Here is a 23,021-nt window from a genome sequence, read left to right as displayed (position 1 = left end):
CTGATCTGCCCTATCAGGGCAGGCCTACTGTCAATACCCATGAAGACCTGTGTCCCTCCCACCACCACCCCCTTGCTCTACTCCCGTTCTCTCTCTGTCTCTCTGTGTGTGTGTGTGTGTGTGTGTGTGTGTGTGTGTGTGTGTTTACTGTTTGGAATTTTCCGTAATAAACATATACAGAAATACAAAAAAAGACACAGAATAGTATCCTGCAGCCTCCTCCACCACACCCACATACTTATCACCCATTCCAGCACTTAACAGTTTATACCTGATCTTCTTTCATCTAGTTCCCTACCCAGCCACTCTCAGTAATTCTGTAGCGAATCCCAGCCAATTTCATACATACGCAATTCTATTACTACATCAAAAAATTCATCATGTCTAAAAAATCAAAAATTTCTTAATATCATCAAATACCCACTGTTAACATATCCAGCTGTCTCACAACTGCCCCCTTTTTTTTTTTAAGAACTTGTTTGTTTGAATAAGGATTAAAATAAAGTCCACACAATAGAGTTGATTGATTTGTCTCTAAGTGTCTTAGGCTAAAGTTTCCCCTGCATCTCTCTCTTTTTATTTGTTGAAGAAACTGTGTTATTCGTTCTATAGATTTCTCCAGTCTAGATTCCATCCCCTCGTGTTTGTTCATCTAACGTGTTCCCCTGCCTGTCATATTTCCTATTAATTGGAAGTTGATTCCAGAAACCTGATCAGATAGATTGAGGCTTTGGCAAAACCACTTCATAGGTGGTAGTGTGTTCTATCACGAGGTGTACACCATCGCATTGTCTCTGTGTGTGAAGTTCACAGCTGTTAATGCTCAGAGCCAAGATTGATCCATCCATCCTCTCTTTCCATCCCTCTGCAAGCCGATGGGCCAGCAGTTAAGCTTCAGCCCTGTCTTCGTTGGCCGTCTGCAGCTCTTGGCACAGTCACTGTTTCTCTCCTGCCTGGAACACTATGCACTTGGGTTCTGGACACTACCTGTCCACTCTCGCTGCACTGTCAGTTCCTTCCCGACCCCCTTAACTGCTTTCTCGTCTCCTCCGCCTCTGCATGTTGAGCACCACAGGCCGTGGTCATGGACTGCTTCTGTTTTGCGTCTTCCCTTACTCCTTAACTCATCCAAACAGTCCCACAGCTTTACACCCATCTGGAAAGCTCCACATTTGTTTTTTTTTTTTTTTTTTTTTTTTTTTTTTTGAGACGGAGTTTCACTCTTGTTGCCCAGGCTGGAGTGCAATGGTGCGATCTCAGCTCACCGCAACCTCCGCCTCCCAGGTTCAAGCGATTCTCCTGCCTCAGCCTCCCGAGTAGCTGGGATTACAGGCATGTACCACCACGCCCATCAAATTTTGTATTTTTAGTAGAGACAAGGGTTCCTCCATGTTGGTCAGGCTGGTCTCGAACTCCTGACCTCAGGTGATCCCCCCGCCTCAGCCTCCCAATGTGGAAAGCTCCACATTTCTATCTCCTACCGAAGTATTCGTCCATAATCCGAATTCACCAACAACAGCCTATTTCACATCGCCAGTTGATGGCTGTGGGGGATAATTCTCTTAACTGTGTTTTTCCTCTGCTCTCACATCACAACAATCATCAACACAGAAGAAGATTTCTGTGACAAACGTGTGGGGATTTTTCCCCACGCACCAAGCAGCAGACACCAGCTGGGTGTCCTCAAATTCAGTTCCGACACTGTCTACCTGAAGATAGTGCCAGTCCCACCGAGTGAGAGCTCAGTCCCCAAAACTGCCCCCCCACCCCGCGCACGCACGCACACACACACACACACACACACACATATCAGTTGCAAGTCCAGGCCTTCAGAACTTCTGACTGACTGGCTACAAGGTGGGATTCCTACAGCTCCCTCTTTGGATTCATTTAATTTGCTGTAGCAGCTCACAGAACTCAGGGAAACACATTTACCAGTTTATCATAAAGGATACTGCAAAGGATACAGATAAAGAAATGTGTAGAGTGAAGTATGGGGGAAGGGGTGCTATATTAGTCCGTTTTCACGCCGCTGATAAAGACATACCTGAGACTGGGTAATTTATAAAGAAAAAGAAGTTTAATGGACTCACAGTTCCATGTGGCAGGGGAGGCCTTGCAATCATGGCAGAAGGCGAAAGGCACGTCTTACATGGCAGCAGGCAAGAGAAAAATGAGAGCCAAGCAAAAGGGGAAACCCCTTATAAAACCATCAGATTTCATGAGACTTATTCATTACCATGAGAACAGTATGGGGGGAACTGCCCCCATGATTCAATTATCTCCCATCAGGTCCCTCCCACAACATGTGGAAATTATGGGGGCTACAATTCAAGGTGAAATTTGGGTGGGGACACAGCCAAGCTATATCAGGTGCAGAGCTTCCAAGCCCTTTCTGGAAACTCCAGGAGCCTCCACATGTGCAGCTCTCCAGAAGTTCACTGAACCGTGTCCTCTTGGCTTTTTATGAAAGCTTCATGATGTCAGCATTCCTTCCCCCAGGGTATAGGGTAGGACCCTCTCATGGAAGGTGTTTTAAGACCCACAATCGGAATAGAGTCCTGCCTTGGGGTAGGTAATAAGAGGGCAAGAGAAGGTCAGAGGCCTGCCTCAGAGGCCTGACACACCTAACATAATAACAGAAGACTATAACAAGGGTTATAAGCCAGCAACTGTGGACGAAAACTAATACATATCATAGCACCACAGCCTACTCCCTGGTTTTCTACTGTGGATCCTTTATATCAAAAAACATATATATACACAATCATTAATAATTAGTCCAGTCCATCATAGTGTATGAATGTCTCCCAGGATGATGAGGGCACTCAGGTTTGCAGGTTTCCTCTCAATATTGTCAGGTTCCACAAGCAGGAGTGGTCTGGGTAAATACACAGCTTTACCCTCTCAGGCATGCGGAATCATTGAGCTAAGAGGCAGTGTCATCTCTTGCCCTGAGACTCTTTTGAGTTGTCTCATTTGCCCATTTATTTGTTTACTCTCAGCTACTATTTCTCCTTCTCTCCATTAATCTCCAAACTTTTTTGAAGGGACATTAGAATCACCACTGTGCTGGTCTAGATTACAAGCAGCAATACAAGTCTAGCAAGTAGCTCCTCCTCAGTCCACTCCCATTCAGATAGGGTGAGGCTACATAGATGCAGAACTAATGAGCTATTTTTACCACCAGCCATATTCACTGTTAGCCCCAATTTTGTTAGAAGGGGTGAAGGCACATCTCACCCCCATGATGCCCTCAGGAATTTTGACATAATATTTAAAAACATGGTTACAGTTTTTTACTTAGCATTCCTGCTAAAAATTTTTTGAAGTGTTGGGCGCAGTGGCTCATACCTATAATCTAAGCTCTGTGGAAGGATGGGAGGATGGATTGAAGTCAGGAGTTAGAGACCAACCTAGGCAATACAGTGAGACCCCATAGCTAAAAAACAAAAAATCATCTTTGCTGTCCCAGCAACTCCTGTCCTAGGATCACTGCATCGGGTAGGGGAGAAAAAATACTTTTTTTTCTTAGATGATTTAGGGAAACTCTGCTTCTCTCTTTCTCTCTCTCTCTCTCTCGCTCTCTCTCTCTCTCTCTCTCTCCTCTCTCTCTCTCTCTCCCCCTCTCTCTCCCCCTCTTTCCCCCTCTCTCTCCCTCTCTCCCCTCAAGGAGTATCTCCTCCTTGAGTTCCTCAGGTAGCATGATCCTCTATAAACCATTTCCATTTTATTGTGGAACTCTTCTAGGCACTGCCTTCCCCATTAGAATGTTCTTGGACATCACCTGAGACAGCATGGGTATTTCAGATGTCATAGGGGGTAACTTCAACTAACATTTCATAGCAAGGTCCCTTAAGTGGAAATTCTCTATTCCAAAGTCCCAGTAGTTGTTGCTGGGAGGTGCTTAAAACACTTTTGCCATAAGCCCCAGGAACTGCTCCACGGGGGGTTATCAAGTGGAGAGTTTGTCCCTGCCAGCACTCTAGCTTCTACTCTGCACTCTGCAGGTTTGGGCATGTCCAATTAATATTTCTTGGAGAGCAGATTTACATGCCTTCTGTTTTATAGTACCAGGTAGGGGAAACATTCTCCAGTGTGATACTGTGTTCATTACCATGATACAATCAAATAAAAGAGATGCAGTCGGCCGGGCACGGTGGCTCACGCCTGTAATCCCAGCACTTTGAGAGGCCAAGGTGGGCAGATCAGGAAGTCAGGAGATCGAGACCATCCTGGCTAACACGGTGAAACCCCGTCTCTACTAAAAAATAGAAAAAATTAGCCGGGCGTGGTGGCGGGCGCCTGTAGTCCCAGCTACTCAGGAGGCTGAGGCAGGAGAATGGCGTGAACCCGGGAGGCGGAGCTTGCAGTGAGCCGAGATTGCACCACTGCACTCCAGCCTGGGCGACAGAGTGAGACTCCGTCTCAAAAACAAAAAAAAAAGAGATGCAGTCAATTCACATGAAGTGTGTTCAAATATACCAACTTTCATCATCCTATCAGCCCTTACATTTTTATATTCTAGTTTCAGGAACTTCTTCACCCCCAGACCATTTTACTCTCTCTTGCGCAAAACGCTTTGGGTCTTCTGCCAAGGGTTGAGCCAAAGGACCCTGCACCTTTTGTCAATCTTTATTTTGATTAGTCTGCCTCATTTTTGCCCCAGGCAATTTCATATCATATGTTTCATTGTAATCTCTACCTTGCAACTTTTAAAATTTCTTCAAACTGCAAGAAATACAGTAAACTGGGTTAGGGCCCTTTAATGTTGGGAGAGCGGAGGGGTTTGGTCCACCCAAGCTTCGATAATGTTGTATTAAGATCTTTGTTGTGCTCACTTCGGCAGCACATATACTAAAATTGGAACCATACAGAGAAGATTAGCATGGCCCCTGCTCATGAATGACACGTTATTTTTTAACAACAGCAAAAAAAGACCTTTGTTTTGGTAAGCGCAGTGGCTCACGCCTGTAATCCCAGCACTTTGGGAGGCCAAGGCGAGTGGATTGTTTGAGCTCAGGAGTTTGAGACCAGCCTGGGCAGCATGGCAGAACCCTGTCTCTACATAAAATACACAAAATTAGCCAGGCGTGGTGCCACATGCCTGTAGTCCCAGCTACTCAGGAGGCCGAAGTGGGAGGATTGCATGAGCCTGGGAGGCAGAGATTGCAATGAGCTAAGATCACGCCACTGCACTCCAGCCTGGGTGACAGAGCAAGACCCTGCCTCAAAAAACAAAGACCTTTGTTTTAACTGTATCAATTTCCATTTTATTCATTCCATTTCTTAATAACCATCTAAAGATTTCTACCCTGCTGGGATGAGTCCCATGACTCTCCCCTTTCTTTTTCTTCTTAGTTTTATCCTATCAGTGTTTTCTTCACCTTATTTGTTAATAACCATTTTAAAATTTCCACCTTCCTGGGAGGAGTCCTTTGGCTCTCACTTTTGCCTTTCCCTGTTCTCTTGTTAATTAACCTAGTATTTTTGTTAGCATCTATAAGACCCATGAAGGGAAGCTGAGACAGCAAATTTAATAAGGCTTCTTGAACTGTTCATTTCTGTAGGAGTAATATCACATGGGGTGCCCATGTAGAAGGGGCCCTCTTAACCACACATTTACCATGACTTGGGTAACAGGCATGTTCAGCGTGTGAATAGCCCTGTCATCATAAAGCCAGTCCCACATGCATACAGAGCATATCAGCTACTGCATCTGGGGTGTCCCACTTGACATTTGTAGGTAGAGTTGGACAGTCCCCCTTCTCAGGGTGAACAGACCTTACAGTGGCTTTTATCTGTTCCACCAAGCTGGCAGTTACCGCAGGAATAGCCTCCTGTGTGTCTGGATCATATATACCCATATGCAGTTGTTCAATAGTGAGCTGTGGGTCCCATCAATCCAAACATGTACTTTACTCTGTAGTGTTTAAAACTAAAGATACTGCCCCTAAATTAGTCACTCTTACAGTGGGTTTTAGTAAAGGTTCCTCAGGAAGCTGATGATACTGATCTACAGAATGAAACAGTTCTTTCGCACTATACCCTCTAGTTTCCATAGTTACTTAGTTTTGCCCCTCCTTCACATTGACTACCTTCTTGGTAACCACAAGTCTCAGAGGTACTTTCTGTTGTCCCTGCATAATTTTCTCCTTTGTGGGTAACTTTAAGGCTAGTGGACTAAGCTCAGGCAGACCCACATCTGAGCTTAGTCCAGCCTCAAGTCCTGACCCAGCACCCTCTTTTATTTTAGCCATTATAGACAACAATAACCAAGGGATTAAATATTTAACTTTTTTCTTAGTTTGCGTTTCTTTATGCATCCAGTGCCCCAACTCCTGGGGAGTTGGATCCATCTCTGAATTCCACTGGTAACTTTTACCTTTAGTAACTGATCTCAGCACAGCTGTGGCTTCATACCCTGGGTGACCACATGGCCACATAGGAATCCAAAGATTCCTGATCCCCCACCCTTTTATCCTTTCTCTTCTCAAACCACATGTTTCTGTGAGTCAGAGCTGTTCCAACAAATCCTGCTTCACTGATACCAAATGTGTGGTGTACGGCTCCCAGCAGACTGATTTTTATGTCGCTATTAATATAAACCTTGATGATCAGATGCTTAGAAAGATCTTTGGGTATAAAGGACAAAATGTAATGGCAGCATACACAACATGCCGCAGTGTGCTATGTACACTTTTATCACCGTTCCTTTTGTGGATGAAAAGCTATTAAGCAGAGTACAGGAAAACACTGGGTTCTTAATGGGATTAAAGCAGTGAGGCTGGGCACGGTGTCTCACACCTGTAATCCAAGCACTTTGGGAGGCCCAAGCTGGAGGATCACCTGAGTCCAGAAGTTTGAGACCAGCCTGGGCAACATGATGAGATGAGACCTTGTCTCTACAGAAATTTGAAAAATTAGCAGAGTGTGGTGGTGCGCACCTGTGGTCCCAGCTATACAGGAAGTTGAGGCCGGAGGATCTCTTGGACCCAAGAGGTCGAGGTAGTAGTGAGCCATGTTTGCACCACTGCACTCCAGCCTAGGTGACAGAGTGAGACCCTGTCAATCAATCAATCAATAAAATAGTGGGCATCACATAGTGGATCTGAGTTCCTTTAGGGAATGGTCCCACCCTGAGACAAGGAAAGCTGTAGGAGGCCTTGTGGCACACTCACACTAAACTACATGTAGATGTGACCACCACTCATCTAACTCTAGTATGGGTCACCCAACATTTCTGGGTGCAAAACATATATCCTAACTGTACTCAGGCCTTTACTACACACTGCAGCAACATGCATGTTGGATGAAACAACACTGGCCCACCAGACAGGAAAGGGCCTTATAGGAGATAGGTGCAGGTCTGGGTATCCTGGGATAAGTTGAGTTTGCTTTCAATGAGCAGCAGAATTCAGAGGAAAATGCAGATTAGAGGGAGTTCTCTTCCAGGAGGAAGGCAAAAGGATGGGAGTCAGCTTGGAAACATAAGGAGGCTTTGGCAGAGTGAGCCAGGCCGACTCAATAAACAGTGCTGAAGAGAATGCTAAGATGCAGCTTTGGGAAAGGGCCTGTACCCAGACCCAACAGGGCCTCTTCACAATTTTAATACAAATAGGGGCTGAAATGGGGGGCAGTGGCCCTCAGTCTTGGCTGCTGAGGCTCAGGGCACACCTGTGGGACTCTTACAGCCCTCTGAATTTACCGAAGTTCTCTGAGGGCACTTGCAGTTTACATCAATGTGCTATGACTGCCCGTGCCTTTAGGTTAGGGCAAAGTAAAACATGTTCTGCAGTGTAGTTGGTAGGTATAGGAACTATTCTAAACACCCATCAAATTAATGAATGAATGAAAGAAAGAAAAAGAAACAAGGAAGGAAGGAGAGAGAGAGAAGAAAGAAAGAAAAAAAGAAAGAATGAGAAAGAAAAGAAAGGGAAGGAAAGGAAGAAAGAAATAGGCCAGGTATTGTGGCTCAAGCCTTTAATCCTAACACTTTGGGAGGCTGAAGCGGGAGGATCACTTGAGCCCAGGAGTTCAAGACCAGCCTGGGCAATGAAGTGAGACCCTGTCTCTATTTAATTAGTAAAATTAACACCACCCATGTACTGCCTGCAGGAGGCAGGAGGGCTGTGCTATAACTAATAGCACCCAGTGGAAACCAGTCTCAGTACAAGCCTGTGAGATGAGACAGGGTGATTGGCTCTGCCCCTAATTAATTTCAAATCCAGAAATGACTGAGTCATGGCCATTGTAACAACACCTGTCCTTAATAACATTTGGTATATGGGCAAAGGGAGATTTTATTGGGAAGGCAAAGGAAATACCTCTGTCATTCTTACTAATCTGTAATGAAGCTAAATTGTACCACGATTGTATCACAATATGGTGTAATACTGGGGGCGTTGGTAAGGTTCAGCTTCCTCATGTAAATAAGCCTTATGATAATACTGATATGATCAGATGTATTGGGAGGTTGAGTTGAAGCTCCCTCAGGATGGAATGCCTGTGGAAAATGGCCCAAGAAGGAACTGGATCTAGCTAACCATCAGCTGATCTCTGTGTGAAACAGCTCTGCACAAGTTTATCCTAAGGTCCAATAGCAGTAGACCAAGGCAGGAAAGAACAATGAGGCTAGTACACGATTATGAAAGTGTATGACTTCACAGGACAAATTAGTTATTTCTTTAAATCCATCCCTACCCACACTGGCTTCTCCAGATTTTAGGTGGCGGCATTGCTGTAACCGTTTTATAAATGCTACAACAAATGTTCTGATAGATACATTTGTTTTGGTATAAGGGATCTGTGATTGAAAACCAAGGAATGGCCTATGGAGCTATAGATATATATGTATTGGTATCCGTCCACAGTTCCTGGTTCATGGTGTCCACATCCCTTGTTACAGTCTGGTTGTAATGCTGGATGTGTTAGGCCTCAGGAAACAGAATCTCTCCTGCCCTCCTTATGTACCCCAAGGCAGGACTCTAATCTTTTCCCATCTTGTGGGTTTGAGATACTACCCTATACCCTGGGGGAAGGAATGCTGACGTCATGAAGCTGCCATTAAAAACCCTAAGAGGACTGGGTTCAGGGAGCTCCTAGAAAGCTAAACCCTTGGAGGCCAACAGGAAAGTGAAGAAGAACTCGCTCACGTGCCGGGAGGGCGGCACACCCCCAACTCCTCAGGTTCAGAAGCTCCTGTGCTCAGGACCCTTCCAGACCTTGCCCTGTGTGTCTGTTCATCTGGCTGTTTATCCTTTAAAATATCCTTCTTAGAGCCAGGAGCTGTGGCCCTGAGAAGGCTCAGACCTGTAATCCCAGCACTTAGGGAGGCTAAGGTGGGTAGATCACTTGAGCCCAGGAGTGGAGACCAGCCGGGTAACATAATGAGACCTTGTGTCTACAGATAATAATAAAAACAAAAATAGCTGGGCATGGTGACACAGGCCTGTAGTCCTAGCTGCTTGGGAAGCTGAGGTGGGAGGATAGCTTGAGCCTGGGAGACCGAGACTGCAGTGAGCTGTGATTCTTCCACACACACACACACACACACACACATTCTTAGTAAACTGATAAACTTACGTAAGTGTTTCTTTGAGTTCTGTGAAGCACTCTAGCAAATCAGTCAAACCCAGAGGGGATTGTTGGAACCCCAGTTGAAGCCAACTGGTCAGAAATTCCAGAGGCCTGGGCTTGCGACTGGACAGGAAGGTGGGAACATTCTGGGGGACTGAGCCTCAAGCTGTGGGATCTGACGCTGTCTCCAGGTAGATGGTGTCAGAATTGGATTGGAAGACACCTGGCTGGTATCCGCTGCTTGGTGGTGGGGTGAGACCCCCACACATTTGGTCACAGAAGTTTTCTTCTGTGTTGATGATTGTTGTGGTGTGAGAGTAGAGGGAAAAGCACGGTTAGAGGAGCAAGTTTTCCCCACACAGTGTCTGACAGGCTTCTCTACTTAAAACTGGAATACGGACTCCGACTCCACTCCAGACTGTTCCTTCCTCAGTGTCCCCGTCTGTTAAAGGCAGTGTCATTCTTCCAGGTGTTCAGGCCTTAAAGCCTGAGAGAGGTGCTTAGCTTTTCCGTTTCTCTCACACACCACATCCTGTGCTTGTACAAATACTGTTTCTTCCCCCTTCCACATCTATTTAAAACCCAGTCACTTCTCATCATCTCCACCGTTGTCAGCTAGGATCAAATGAGCATCATCTCTTGTCTGGACAGTTGGAGCCTCCTACCCTGTCTGCCTGGAGCCTTCTAACCTGGTCCTGCAGTCTGTTCTCAGCAGAACACTGGAGCCTTCCACATTCAATCATGTCACTCCTCTGTCCTGAACCATCTGGTGGTTCTTCTCGCAACCCCCACCAGATATCAGCATGGCTGGTGTCCAAGCCTCCTGCACATTTTTGACGCACTCTTGCCATATCAGAGTGGCCTTCCCTGACCACACCCTCCTTGGTGGTCACTCTCCTCCTCCCCACCCAGCCAGCACTCTTTTCTCCCTTCCCCTGCTTACCTGCCCTCACCCTCTGGTAACTCCATGTTTACTTGTCACCCTGTTGTGGAATGTGAGCTCCCAGCAGGCAGGGCCCTAGTTCTTTCCATCTGCTGTGTCCCAAGTGCCTGAAACGGTGCTGGGCACGGCACATGCCCAGCAAATAGGGGTGGAATAGTAACCCTTTTCCTGTAAGTCTGAACTATCCTTGGGCTAGGAATCGACCATCTCTTCTTACTCACTTTGTGATGTGGGAGGCTCCACGGCCTCTCTCGGTATCTTGGAAGATGGGGATGATGGTGATATCCACATCGCGGGGCTCTTAGGAAGATGAAGCTACGTCATGCAGCAGGTCTCAAGAAGGCCAATCTCCTCTCTTTCCCTGCCCTGTGGTCCCATCTCTCTCCTGCCCAGAGTTGAGTCACCTGGGCCAGTGTACCCTGAGGCCCTGGCCAGCCTTGCCTCTTCCCCTCAAGGGTCTCAGACTGGTGCCAACAGTCACATTGTCACACCAAAGCCAGGAGTGCGGAGAGAGGATGTGGAACAGGGTCTAGATACCTGAAGCTGGGGACAGCATGGCCCTGCACATCTCTACTAAAAAATTAAAAATTAGCTGAGTGTGGTGGTACATACCTGTGGTCCTAGCTACTCAGGAGGCTGAGACAGGAAGATCATTTGGAGCCTGGGAGGTCAAGGTTGCAGTGAGCCCTGATTGCACCACTGCACTCCAGCCTCAGTAACTGAGGGAGACCCTGTCTCAATAGAACTAAAAAGAAAAATAAAATAAAAACTACCTGAAGTCTTACCACCCAAGATAACTGATGAGTTAGTGTATATCTTTCATCTTTTTTTCTCTGCTCTTCTTTAAAGTTTCTGTTTAAGCTAATATTTTTCACATAATAAAAACATTTTTCATGCTATTAATTATACAACAGTATAATTTTTATTGGCTACATATCATTGTTTTTTGTTGGTTTATTGAGACAGAGTCTCACTCTGTCACCCAGGCTGGAGTGCAATGGCACCGTCATAGTTCACTGCAGCCTTGGACCCTGGGCTCAAGCAATCCTCCAGTCTCAGTCTCCCGAGTAGCTAGGACTGCAGGCATGTACCACCACACCTGGCTAATTTTTATGTATTGTCCATACAATCCCCTGCATTCAGATGGGTGGCATTTTTTTCGTTATAAGCAGTACTGTGCCAAACACTCTAGCACAGACATCTCAGTGTATGACTTTGATCACTGTTTTAGGATAAATTCCTAGAATTGAAGCTGCAGGTGAAGAAGCTGGGGTATTTTGAAGGTTTTCCATGCCTGGCACTTACAGTTTCTCTTGCCCCATCAGTGTGACTCACAGCCAAGACCTTTCTAGCCCCACCACCTCAGGGATTCCCCCTAGCTTTTTCCCTCTTGACTGCCTGGCTCAGATTGTTTCTTAGCCAATTTCAGACTTCCAAGAGAGGAACGAGATTCATGTAAATTAACTTTTAGAGCCAAGCCACCTCAGCAGAAGCTTAGGGACCAGCCTGTGAGCAGGGTGCCCCTTGATTTTGACTTTTTTAAGAGATATGACTAGACAGGTCATGAGCAGAAACAGCCCTAGTACAGCCTGTGACATTTACAACATGAGGTTTATCTGTTTCTTCTCCTTCTTTAAGAATCTCTTTCTGAATACATTATATTTTTAGGATCAAATTCCTAATGTGAGTCACTCAGTGTGCCTTAGTCAGCTGTTTCCTCCCTGAGTGCAGGCTATGTCCTTGGCCCTTGTGCCAGGAGCCAAAGTTACAAAAATGAGTAAAACAGGAATGTAATACTGTAATAGGGCCTTAAAGAACCCTAACAGTGATGGTAGTACTACTGCATAATGCTTACAGCCTGCCAGGGCTTATCAGTAAATTCTTTGCATATATTAACCCATGTAATCTGCATGCCAACCCCTTGAAGTAGGGTTTTAAGAGATAAGTAAATTGCAGCATAGAGAGGTTGTGTAATTTGCCCAAATTCACACAGCTAGTAAGTGGTGGAGCTAAAATTGGAGACATGTCCATAGTTTTCTAAGTACCAAGAGCTGTACAAAGAGCTATGGAAATGGGTCAACAAATTGATACATTTCCTAAGCTGTGCATACTGTGCAGCCATTACACAGAATAAAAAAGAACTGATTTGGAGCTCTCCTAAACATAGTAAGTGGGAGAAAAGCAAAGTTTCAGACAATGTATGTATCCCTTGTATGGTTTTTAAAAGACATAGCACACGCATGTGTATCACCAAAATGTAACAGAGGTTAACCCGAGACAGGGGCACAGAGTAGAAGAAGCCTTTTGCTGCCTCGCTTATATACTGCATGAGTCATGTAAAATGGGGAGAAATAATAATAAATTATGATACAGCTATAGAATGGAATAGAATGCACCATTCAAAATTAGATACAACTAGTAAATAATTTTTAATAACATGACAAATACTGTTGCTAAAATGGTATTACATAAAAGCAAGTAAAAGTTATATCTATAGAAAATATATAGGAAAATTAAAAGGAACTATATAAAAGAATTTTGAATGGCTACATTTAGGTGTTAGGCTTAAGAACTCTGTACTTTGCGATTCTCTGCAATCTGTTTCTTTTTTTTTTTTTAATTCTGGATGAATGTAGACATCCTGTTCTTATATAATTGAAGCATAAAATCATGAATTGTAACACTTTCCAGGCTTTCAAACTTTGTCTTTGTAAAACTGCCTGGGTGGGCCTGGCCCCTGAGTTCATCCATTTCAAGTGCTCACTGTAGGTCAGTTCCCTTCATGATGATGGTGCGTCTTTTAGGTGACTGACAGGAAAGCAGCCCTTCCCACCAATGACCTCCTTGTTTTTGATTGCTTCCACAGTGGCACTAAGGAAAACAGATCATCTCTCCCTAGACAAAGCCAACATCCCGCCCGAAATCTTTCAGAAATCATCACAGTTGGCAGAGTTGCCACAAAAGCCACCACCTGGAGACCTGCCCCCAAAGCCCACAGAACTGGCCCCCAAACCCCAAATTGGAGATTTGCCGCCTAAGCCAGGAGAACTGCCCCCCAAACCACAGCTGGGGGACCTGCCACCCAAACCCCAACTCTCAGACTTACCTCCCAAACCACAGATGAAGGACCTGCCCCCCAAACCACAGCTGGGAGACCTGCTAGCAAAATCCCAGACTGGAGATGTCTCACCCAAGGCTCAGCAACCCTCTGAGGTCACACCGAAGTCACACCCATTGGATCTATCCCCAAACGTGCAGTCCAGAGACGCCATCCAAAAGCAAGCATCTGAAGACTCCAATGACCTCACGCCTACTCTGCCAGAGACGCCCGTACCACTGCCCAGAAAAATCAATACGGTGGGTGGGACCAATGTTCAGGCCCTTAGGAACCCTATTCTGCACTTTGCAAGTTGGTGGGAGGGCAAGTGCTCCAACTTACACAAGAAAAAGTGAGAGCTTGCTCACCTGACCCTTATGTGCTCTGGTTCAAGCATGATGGTGGATTGGAGCCTGTGGGTTACAAACTCAGGCTTTAGGCTCCAGCAGACAGGCTTCAAGACCTGGCTTCAGTGCCTGACATAACTGCACAACCTTGGCAAGTTACTTTCTCTGAGCCTTACTTTCTTCACATACAAAAAGGAGGTAATACAATATTTGAGCTCACAGATGATTAAATACAGTGACAAATGAGCAGCACTTGGCTGGCACCTAGACCACTCAGCAAGTAGTCACTCTTACCTAGGAACCTTGAGGATGAAACTTTTCCTTTCCGGAGGGTCACGAGAAACCAGTTTCCCTCTCGGGGTTCTGGGTATTCTGGGTATTTTCTCTTTTTTTTTTTTTTTTTTTTTTTTTTTGAGAAGGGCTCACTCTGTCGCCCAGGCTGGAGTGCAGTGGTGCGATCACAGCTCACTGCAGCCTCAGTCTCCTAGGCTCAGGTGATCCTCTTACCTCAGCCTCCTGAGTAGCTGGGACCACAGGTACATATCACTACGCCTGCCTTTTTTTTTAATATTTTTGGTAGAGATGGGGTTTTGCCATGTTGCCCAGGCTGGTCTTGAACTCATGGGCTCAAGCACTCCTCCCATCTTGGCCTCTCAAAGTGCTGGGATTACAGGCGTGAGCCACTGCGCCTGGCTCCCTGAGTATCTGCTAAGTCAGACTTTCTCGCTGCATCTTCCTAAAGGAATTGGAGATAAAGCTCTCGATATAATAGAATAGCATAGAATTTTGTAGAAATCTCATATTCTGTCATTTTCATGAAATGTTTCCTACTCTATATCCAGAAGTTCTCCCATTGCACATGGCAGCTCTACCCGCCTCACATTCTGTTATAAAATGTTACAGTACCCAGCACTTTGGGAAGAGGCGAGTGGATCGCTTGAGGCCAGGAGTTCAGGGCTGCTGTGATCACACCACTACACTCCGGCCTGGGTAACAGAGCAAGACCCTGTCTCAAAAAAATTAAAATGTGGCTGGGTGCAGTGGCTCACATCTGTAATTTCAGCACTTTGGGAGGCCAAAGTGCGAGGTTCCCTTGAGCCCAGGATTCATGACCAGCCTGGGCAACATACAGAGTACCCATCTCTATAAAAAATAAAAATTAATTAGCTGGGCATGGTGGTACATGCCTGCGATCCCAGCTACTTGGGAGGCTAAGGCAGGAAGATTGCTTGAGCCCTGGAGATCGAGGCTGCAGTGAGCGTAATCATGCCACTGCACTCTAGCCTGGGCAACAGAGTGAAACCCCGTCTCAAAAAAAAAAAAAATTTAAATGTTGCAGTAAAAGTGTGTCATATCAATACTTAAATTAAGAAAAATAAAACCCATCTTCCTGTAGGTTGGAGGCTGCCGTGTCTGATGGTGGATACTTCTGCTATTCAGAAGGGAACTCTCCCATGACTCCCAAGCACCACTGATGCAAAATTCTCATTTCACGCTACACACTATATAGTTTTATTATGTCATTTAATCTCTGTGTTATAAATTAACACACTGCAGGCCTCTCAGTTGCTCACACAGTCACTGCCACAGTTCTGCCAGGCTTCTCCAACCCACCCGCACGGGCCCGGAAGGGAGCTCGGAAAGCAGCTGGAACTATCAGGGTGATTAAAGGAGAAACCAGGGGATAGAGAGGAAGAGGCACTCCACCCAAAACATTTAAAGAAACAGCTTGCTTTTTTTAAAATTGCCAATTAGCCAGGTGCAAAACAAAAACCCATCATTTAGAAGGTGATACCTCTATTTTCACTTTTCTATTTGCAAAAAACTGGAAGTTCAACAAATAAATGCTCAAATCAAAACTAATCAAAAATTAAAACTGTTTTAGGAACTGCATAGACTTCTCCGAGCCCCAGGCCGATCCTGCTGTGTTTAACCAGCATGTACTGACTTGCTGTTTTGCATGAGGGGACTGACAAATTTGTTTATGCTGCACATTCATTATGCAGAAGCTGCACATTTTGCTTTACGTCATGTTTCCTAAAAACATTTTTAGACTCTGCTGTCATTCTGCAAGCTGATGTGGGTTGGGCGGGGCGTACAGAGTGCTTGATGGTTTTTGGTGAAGCTCAATTTTGATCCCTACCCATAGTGTTTGCTTTCTGGTGAAAATAACTTGATGATGCCCAATCACCAATGCAGGGCCACCCTGATGATGGGGGGAGAGGAAGGGCCTGTAGTTAAGAGTACACAGTATGCTGGGCGCCTGACAGACACTCTTCTTCCCGCCCTTCAGGGGTGAGGAAATCAAGGCTCAGCGAGGTTAAGTTACTGGCCAAGGTCAACCATTTTACAAAGAACCGCTGCTCTTTTTTTCCATTCAGTCCATTCTTTCAATTAAAACCCAGTTTCTTTCTTTAAGGGGAAAAATAAAGTGAGGCGAGTGAAGACCATTTATGACTGCCAGGCAGACAATGATGATGAGCTCACATTCATCGAGGGAGAAGTGATTATCGTCACAGGGGAAGAGGACCAGGAGTGGTGGGTACGTACGAATATCCATCCACTTCATCCGTACATTCATACAGCATGCCTGGGCAGGCACCACATTGGAGCCTACAGACAGTGCAGTAAAAGAGGGCTCTTGAGCACAAGGACCCTGTCAGCTGCATCACTCACCCAACAGCCATTGCATTTGGTGTCTTTTCTGTGTCACACACTATTACATGCTAGAAAAACAGCCATGGAGCTGGCCGGGCACAGTGGCTCACGCCTGTAATCCCAGCACTTTGGGAGGCCAAGGCGGATGGATCACGAGGTCGGGAGTTCGAGACCAGCCTGGCCAGCATGGTGAAACCCCGTGTCTACTAAAAATACAAAAAGTTAGCTGGGCATGGTGGCATGCACCTGTAGTCCCAGCTACTCGGGAGGCCAAGGCAGGAGAATCGCTTGAACCCGGGAGGCACAGGTTGCAGTGAGATGAGATCACACCACTACACTCCAGCCTGGGCAACAGAGCGAGACTCCGTCTGAAAAAAAGGAAAAACAGCCATGGGGCTTTGAAGACAGGTCAAGAGAATTAACATTTGTATGTACTTTACCCATGGTATCATGTAACCTTGCGAGTTGTAGGCATTTTCTGATTTTTCATATAAATACTAAAGCGGAAGAAAGTTGAGCATGTTGCCTGTGGTCCCTCAGCCAGTAAGCAGGCTAAGTCAAGATTCCAGATCGGCCCTGACCCCAGAGCCTATGTGCTTTGCTCACCATTCCACACTGTCCCCAGGCTGGGAATCAGAATGCCCGAGTTCCTGCTCAGGCTGAGCAGCTGACAAGTCCTCAGACTCAATTCTTAATCCAGTCTGCAGTTCTTTCTTTGTCAAATAGGCCAAGACACCTTCTCCACGGAATTTTAGGAAAAGATTAAATGAAAATATCTATGAAAACTCCTTTTACATTAAAACCTGCAGCTCAGGCATCAGGAGGGAAAGACATCAGCATCCTCATAGGCCCTGCTAGGTACCCAGGCTATGAGTGACCTGCGAGGGCAGTCCACACATCTATTGATTTTCAGGTTGCCAGGGAGTAAGTCTCCTGATGGGAACTGCCAGGCCAAGGTACAGTGAATAAGCCATCTCTTCTGCTCTCCTTGTTGATCATTTCCTGACATCAGGGTGAAAATTCCCCTTCCTTGGCAGCCTGAGCCCTGTCCTGCCAAGAGGGACTCAGTTCTGTCTGCCAGGAAGGGATCTGAGGCTCGCAGTTGAGCCAGCAGTACCTAAGAATACCCAGAAATACATATGTATATACATGTGTGCACACACACATAGGCATGGGCACACATTCACCTTTGACTTTTCTTCCTTCAGGCCTAGACAGTGACCTCAGATTCTTAATCACAGCTGTAGGGATTTTGTTTGGACTCAACTGGGGCAATTTTGCCCTCCAGGGACATTTACAATATCTGGAAATATTGATTGTCAGGACCTAGGAAGGGGGTTGCTACCAACAACTAGTAGATGGAAGTTTAGTGGCCAGGGATGCCACTAAACATCCTCCAGTACTCAGGGAGCCCCCACAAGCAAGGATGCCAGTAGCACCATGGTTGAGAAACTGGACTAAAGGGATCAGCCTGGGGAGGCCCAGGGGGTACCTCCAGCCTCTGTCAGCAGAGTGGGGCCAGCCCCTGGCATGAAGCCTGTCAGAGAGTCCACTTCATCTCATGACAAGGAGGTGGGCTCTGAAGCCCCCCCACGTGAATCAGTTACTAGCTCTATGGGCCTTGGATAAAAAAAGCATGTCCCTTCTGTAAGCCTCACTTTCCTCTGAAAAATAGGACATGATTAATCGTTTCTCACAAGGATGTTGAGGAACTCACTTTGTAATCTGTTAATATTATTATAATCAAGCAGTGATCATGTTCTTTGCTAAGCAACTGATGACTACAGCAGAGATACCTGCGGGGAATGGGAAGCTGTCATTGGTGTCCCTAGCATCATTCCTAGGGGACATTGTGTGTGCCACCATTACGTGCCTCACCAGATGTAAAGATGGTGCCACACACACATCCTAACTGTGATGTGAAATTCACAAAGACCTCACACATGCATGATGCCAACTAAGACCACACGCGGTGGGTGGGCAAGCCTTCAGGAGAGCTGGGCAGGCCTGGTTGACTCTGTTCCACTCTTAAAACCACCTTCCTCTCTATCGATTTGGCATTGGAAGCCAATATGCACAATTTTGTTTTTTCTATTGAAGGCCCATTACATGATTCTCTTTAGTGCAATCAATACTAATCTAATTGAGGTAATTAGAAAAGTTTTACAGAACTGGCTTACAGGCCAATGCAGCAGACAATAAAATTGCCATTCGCCACCATCAGTCTCAAACTTTCACAGTATTCTTCCTCCACGGTAACCAGAAAACAAGTGATAGTACATAGCAGCCTTTTTTTTTTTTTTTTTTTAACTGGATAGAACAACACTTTACTCACATAGAGAAGAGACAGAACAAGATTAGCTTCGATTTGAGTATGGTACCCCGCAGTGGGTCTTGCCAGGCAGCTGACATAGCATAATGGTCTGTATGCATCCTACCTGGGCTGTGGGCAAAGAAACCCCTTCCTTCCCAACTAGGAATAGGTAATAGTACTGGGATTGGCCAGGTGCCATAGCAGCCTTTTCATTTGCTTTTTTTTTTTTTCCTTTTTTAAATGTATCACACAAGCCTGGAGAGAAGGGATTTTCTTTAGCCCCACTTAACAGAGAAAAGGCTTAGCAAGGTTTGTGTGAGGTCACCCAGCTGTAAAGGCAGCCAGGTGCCCTGGTTCAGAGCAAGGACTCTAGAGCCCCACACCTGTGGGAGAGCATGTCACCTCTCTGGGCCACTGTCCCTTCATCTGTAAAATGAAGATTGTAAACTGTATAAGAAATATCCACCTCGGGGTTGCTGTGTGGGTACAGCAAGATCCATGTAGAATGCTGAGCATATTGGAAGTTCTGTCGTTTGCTCTTTCCTTATGTAGTTTATGACCGTTAAGTTCTCTGTAGTTCTCTAAAGGGTGGGAAGAAGGGTAAGGCTGGGATTCCACCGCCAGGTCTGTGGGCAGACTAGGCTGGGCTCTTACCCACTGGGCTTGTCGTGGGGCCACTGCCTGCTGCCTCCATCCTGACCACTCTCTTTTCTCCCTGCAGATTGGCCACATCGAAGGACAGCCTGAAAGGAAGGGGGTCTTTCCAGTGTCCTTTGTTCATATCCTGTCTGACTAGCAAAACGCAGAACCTTAAGATTGTCCACATCCTTCATGCAAGACTGCTGCCTCCATGTAACCCTGGGCACAGTGTGTATATAGCTGCTGTTACAGAGTAAGAAACTCATGGAAGGGCCACCTCAGGAGGGGGATATAATGTGTGTTGTAAATATCCTGTGGTTTTCTGCCTTCACCAGTATGAGGGTAGCCTCGGACCCGGCGCGCCTTACTGGTTTGCCAAAGCCATCCTTGGCATCTAGCACTTACATCTCTCTATGCTGTTTTACAAGCAAACAAACAAAAATAGGAGTATAGGAACTGTTGGCTTTGCAAATAGAAGTGGTCTCCAGCAACCGTTGAAAGGCATAGAATTGACTGTTCCTAACAATGCAGTATTCTCAATTGTGTTACTGAAAATGCAACATTAGCAAAGAGGTGGGTTCTGTTTTCCAGGTGAAACTTTTAGCTCCATGACAGACCAGCCTGTAGTTATCTGTGTACGCAGTTTACAGCTACAAAAACCTACTTTGGTATTTATTACAGAAAAGTGCTCAGTTAAATGTAAGTGTTATTCCTTCAGCAAAATATTCACTGACCCAAAACTCTTTATGGCATTTTACAATGCACACAGCCTCATGCAAGTTTAGACAAGTGGATTTATACTGTCTTATGAGTGCCCGCCCCTGATATATTACCTCATTATGCAAAAATAACATATCTTTCATGACTATTTTGACAAAAGTTTAAAACACATATGAAGTTCAAATTTCAGGAACCAAGGACTGCCAGAAAATATTAGCCTCTACATTATGCATGCATTTAGAAGCTTACCTGAAATCTGCCTTTTATAAAGGAATAGTATGGATAAGTGGAATTGTACATTTTTTAAACTTGATTGCCATTAAAGCAGAAATTATAAGGTTGCAACAATATTTGTTTCTAATCATTGGCTTTCTCAAGAGTATGGATTGACATATTGTGTTATGAATGCACATCCCTCAGATGTGTTGAAGCATCCATTGCATCCATTTTTTATTATTTTCTTAGTTTTGTTCTTGGACAAATTTAAACTTTTAAAAGATTATTCAAGATGAATTTAAAAGTCAACCCTTCACACAGTTTCCCTACTGTATGTAGAGTCCAGGTGCTGAAACCAAGTGTTTCTTTTCCCATGCTCTTTGTTAAACCCCAATTATAGATAATTTTTCCAGTCTTAAGCTCTGTCCACCTTCAAGTCAATTCATAACCAAGTTTTTGAACGCTGCTATGAATTGCACTGTGAAAAGCACTCTTCCCTCTCAGTTTTCTTTTCATCCCAGCCATGTTTATCAGATCCTTAAGAACATTGTATTTCAGTCTTTTACATCAGTCTGAATTTTGGAAAAGAATGCAATAGTTGTACTCCACAGTCAGTGGAACTGTTCCCTGAGTCCGAGGCTCATGTGTCATTCTGGCACTACATTTGCTTAAATTGCTGTTTTGGCAACAGCACAGAAAACTAATATTTTTAAGCAGAGAGTCTTGGCAATGAGTGAGAGATGTTAATTTCACAGAAGCACAACTCCCAACCCAGCCCTTAGGAAAAGCCCTCTTCCATCGTTACAGTGCTCAGTGAATATTAATTTAGTTCTGCTTAAGTGGTTGCTATACAAACTTTGAATAGCCACCTAATAAATAAACCTTGCATGACAAACCTGCAAAATATTTTATCAGCTGTTATTGGAAAGTGATTTTAAGCAATTGCTTCCTCAGTGTCAGGGCACATGTGAATTTCCACACCAAACAGAGTATGAGGAACCAGTTGACATGCTGGGTTGTGACTGGCAGCTTTAGCAGCCTCGGTACTGAAGCCACACCAGTGTCAGGATGGAAGTCTGCATCTGAGGTTGCTCAGTGTCCCGGTCATTCATTTACACATTTTAACTTGCATTAAAGAGCTATTCTTTTTTGTGGCCTAGACTCTTTTCACTGATCTCAAAATAAACTGGTTTTTTTCAAAAAAAAAAAAAAAAAAAAAAACACAAAAGCTGCATGTCTAAAATTACATGGAGTTAGTGTCTATTCTTTTTCCCCTTTTGCAGCAACTTACACAGCATTTTTAGCACCTTTTTTTTCTAGTTTTTTTGTTCGGTTTTGTTTTCCATCAGGAATTTGAGTTCTCTCTAACCCAGCTTACTGTGGGACATAGGAAAACTCAGTAGAAATACCTTTGGTGATCTTGTTGAGTTTAAGTCTGATCTTGATCTTAAACTCAGTAAGCCACTATCTGCAATTTTGTACATTATATAGTATTTTGAACATATGGAACCTTATGAAAAAAAAATAGCAAATTAGTTATTTTTCCCCCAGAGGGGAAAGTTACGTTCTGCAAATAGTGTGTGTCTTATTTTACTGTTGAACAGCAATTGCTATTTATTTTTTTATTGCCTAGAACTTCAACATGTTGTATAGGAATCCTGTAGTGCCACTAGTTAAATGCCGAACTCTCATCTGGATGTTACCATCAAACATCAGTACACTTGTCATTTCACATGTGTTTAATGTGACAGTTTTTCAGTACTGTATGTGTTAATTTCTACTTTTTTTAATATTTAAAATTGCTTTTAAATAAACATATTCTCAGTTGATCCCAAACTTCTGAAATCAGGCCATTTTGTGAGTTGTTCACTACCCTGCTGACAGGAGAGAATCAAGGCTTCCTCTGGCTGTGCTTTCGGGTATATAGATGACACAGGTCACTCCAACCCTTGTCAGAGATCACTCTGGATACATAAAAATATGTGGCACTTGCCCCGGCTTACAAACTGTGGGCCTTCGGCCCCTTTCTATCCTCCACCTTCCGCATTCCACCTCCACCACGTCCACTTGTGCGCCCGTTGATGTGAACAGGGCAGGAAGAAGGTGGAGGGGCATGAGGCTTACATGTTGTCGTGTGGACAGCACTTCTGTCACGTAGCTGTCACGGCTAGTGCTGCCACGCCGTGGAGCAGACCTGGCCCAGGCACTCTGCCTGCATTAACCCCCTGAATCCTTAGCAAGCCCAGGAGAAGCGTGAACCCCTCAGCTTTACAGAGCTTACAAATGAGGCTCAGAGGCATTCATTCACACACAGGAGACGTGTGGCTTGTAAATCACTAAGGTGGGAGTGCACACAGGTGGTTCTGGCTCCAAGGCCATCCTCGGGATTCCCACTGCCTGGAAGACACTCTCCTTTATGGAGAACCACAGCGGCGGAAAGCAGGCCAAGACTGCGGCATGGAGGATCCCGAAGTGCTGGTCTCGGCATTCCTTCTGTCGTCTTTCATG

General features: G+C 45.1%; 1 protein-coding gene and 1 non-coding gene across 7 annotated transcripts in view; both read left to right on the top strand.

Annotated features, from left to right (window-relative positions):
- Positions 1 to 22,349, top strand: part of ASAP1 (ArfGAP with SH3 domain, ankyrin repeat and PH domain 1) — a 392,411-nt gene extending 370,062 nt beyond the window's left edge. For all 6 annotated transcript variants that reach the window (XM_019032530.4, XM_019032533.4, XM_055349231.2 and 3 more), the window contains 3 exons: positions 13,389 to 13,879; positions 16,386 to 16,508; positions 19,660 to 22,349. In XM_019032530.4, coding sequence (XP_018888075.1) covers positions 13,389 to 13,879; positions 16,386 to 16,508; positions 19,660 to 19,734 — 689 coding nt within the window. In that variant the 3' untranslated portion in view covers positions 19,735 to 22,349. The remainder of the gene's footprint in view (positions 1 to 13,388; positions 13,880 to 16,385; positions 16,509 to 19,659) is intronic.
- On the top strand, positions 4,834 to 4,945 carry LOC115935640 (U6 spliceosomal RNA). The gene has a single exon (XR_004071266.1). It is a non-coding gene; the product is annotated as a U6 spliceosomal RNA (small nuclear RNA).
- Positions 22,350 to 23,021: the final 672 nt, after the last annotated feature.

This window comes from Gorilla gorilla, chromosome 7, assembly GCF_029281585.2.
Source record: "Gorilla gorilla gorilla isolate KB3781 chromosome 7, NHGRI_mGorGor1-v2.1_pri, whole genome shotgun sequence".
Lineage (NCBI taxonomy): Eukaryota > Metazoa > Chordata > Mammalia > Primates > Hominidae > Gorilla > Gorilla gorilla.
Note: the sequence above shows the minus strand (reverse complement) of the source record. Positions and strands in the feature narration are given on the sequence as shown.